The 1,568-nt window shown below is 32.1% G+C and overlaps 1 protein-coding gene across 1 annotated transcript in view; it reads right to left on the reverse strand.

Annotated features, from left to right (window-relative positions):
• Nucleotides 1-289: 289 nt before the first annotated feature.
• Nucleotides 290-1,568, reverse strand: part of LOC117113157 (phospholipase A and acyltransferase 4-like) — a 3,639-nt gene continuing 2,360 nt past the window's right edge. Inside the window, exon 3 of the mRNA XM_033256431.1 lies at nucleotides 290-1,382. Within this exon, the coding sequence (XP_033112322.1) occupies nucleotides 967-1,382 (416 nt within the window). The 3' untranslated portion in view covers nucleotides 290-966. The remainder of the gene's footprint in view (nucleotides 1,383-1,568) is intronic.

Raw genomic sequence — 1,568 nt, forward strand, 5'->3', positions numbered from 1 at the left:
CTATATGATAACTTGAATATTCAGTATTTAATTATAATAATTAATATATTGTTTTTTTCTAATGATTACTGTTTTATGTGATTCTGAATAAATGACAATCGGTCAACGAGAGTAAAAAAAATGTATCTGCATTTGATTATGACTTTTAATGGACCTCACGGAAGACAATCATCCCTAATCACCGTACAGCGCAAGTACGCATAATACTCCCATGCCTTCAATCATGCACCAACAAATTTAATTATCAACACAAAAATAAAGAACAGTCAACACAATGTTGTATCTTAAAGGTTTTATTGCCTAATCTGTAAAACGCTGTAAATTTAACTCTTATGGTATCTGCGACCTTTTGTGTAGATAAAAATTAATGGTGACGGGATAATGGTGATTATAACAATGATGGTAGTGCTGGCGGCAATGATGAGGATGACGGCGTGAAGCCAAAAGAAATAGTCTTGTGTCAAATTACAGTGACACTCAGAAATTAGGGTCGTTCAGTTATATTCCTCCATATCGGTCTGGACTTGTAGATATTACCAATTATGCATTAAACTTTGAAAAGTCGCCTCTTTGTCAAAATGCCAAAAAAGAACGAATCTATAAATTTTCGCGAAGGTCTGATTGATGAATGATATAAAACAAGCGTATAAATTGCAGTCAAGGACTGTAATTATTGAATTCCAATTTTTCTAATAACGAAATGTGATTTCATTAAAAATATCACATTATTCGATAAAAAATCATTAGGCCTAACTGCATCAAGCTGGACGTCATATAGACTACAGCAAAAATAAATTGAAACGCAAATGCAATACATTTATGATGAAATTTAAAAAAAACTAAAACAACAAAATTTGTATTTCGAATTTCCAAAATAACTCTAGCCATGTACCGTATATAAGATAAAAACTCTAGTCTAAACAACGGTGTTATACGCAAATTATGTTGCTTGTCAGTGCCATAAGATTAAATATTTTCATGATCGCGTTCTGTATTTCTTTTGGCATAAGAAACAGATGCTCCAAATAATATTCCGGCTCCAAGGGCTATCACACTACCAATGGCTGCCCACAGAACTGCATTCTGCACTTGCTTGCTCTCAGCCTTGCCGTGGCACCAACGAGCAAAATGCTCACAGTTGTTATAAGGGAGTTCATAAGAGCTGTCTCTAAACGGACGTCCTACTTGACTTTTTGCCCTTTCGACAACTTCTGCCCGGCTTAGCTCAGTGAGAAATGGTACAGATTGAAATTCTGTATCATCACCCAGGAATTGCTTAATGGTCACCTGGCGGACCTCTGCTAAATGCTTTTCTTTTAGGCTTATGTTTGAATCTGGCGGCCCAGAGAAGTGAATGACATTACCATCTCCAATATACACTCCTATAAATATAATAAAATCATTGTTGGTAATAGGCCTAAGTAATAAGTCAAATATTAATAATAATAATAATAATAATAATAATAATAATAATAATAATAATAATAATAATAATAATAATAATAATAATAATTATTATTATTATTATTATTATTATTATTATTATTATCATTATTATTATTATTATT

Source organism: Anneissia japonica, unplaced genomic scaffold, assembly GCF_011630105.1.
Source record: "Anneissia japonica isolate Jap-2015-1 unplaced genomic scaffold, ASM1163010v1 scaffold1812_len1207588_cov181, whole genome shotgun sequence".
Lineage (NCBI taxonomy): Eukaryota > Metazoa > Echinodermata > Crinoidea > Comatulida > Comatulidae > Anneissia > Anneissia japonica.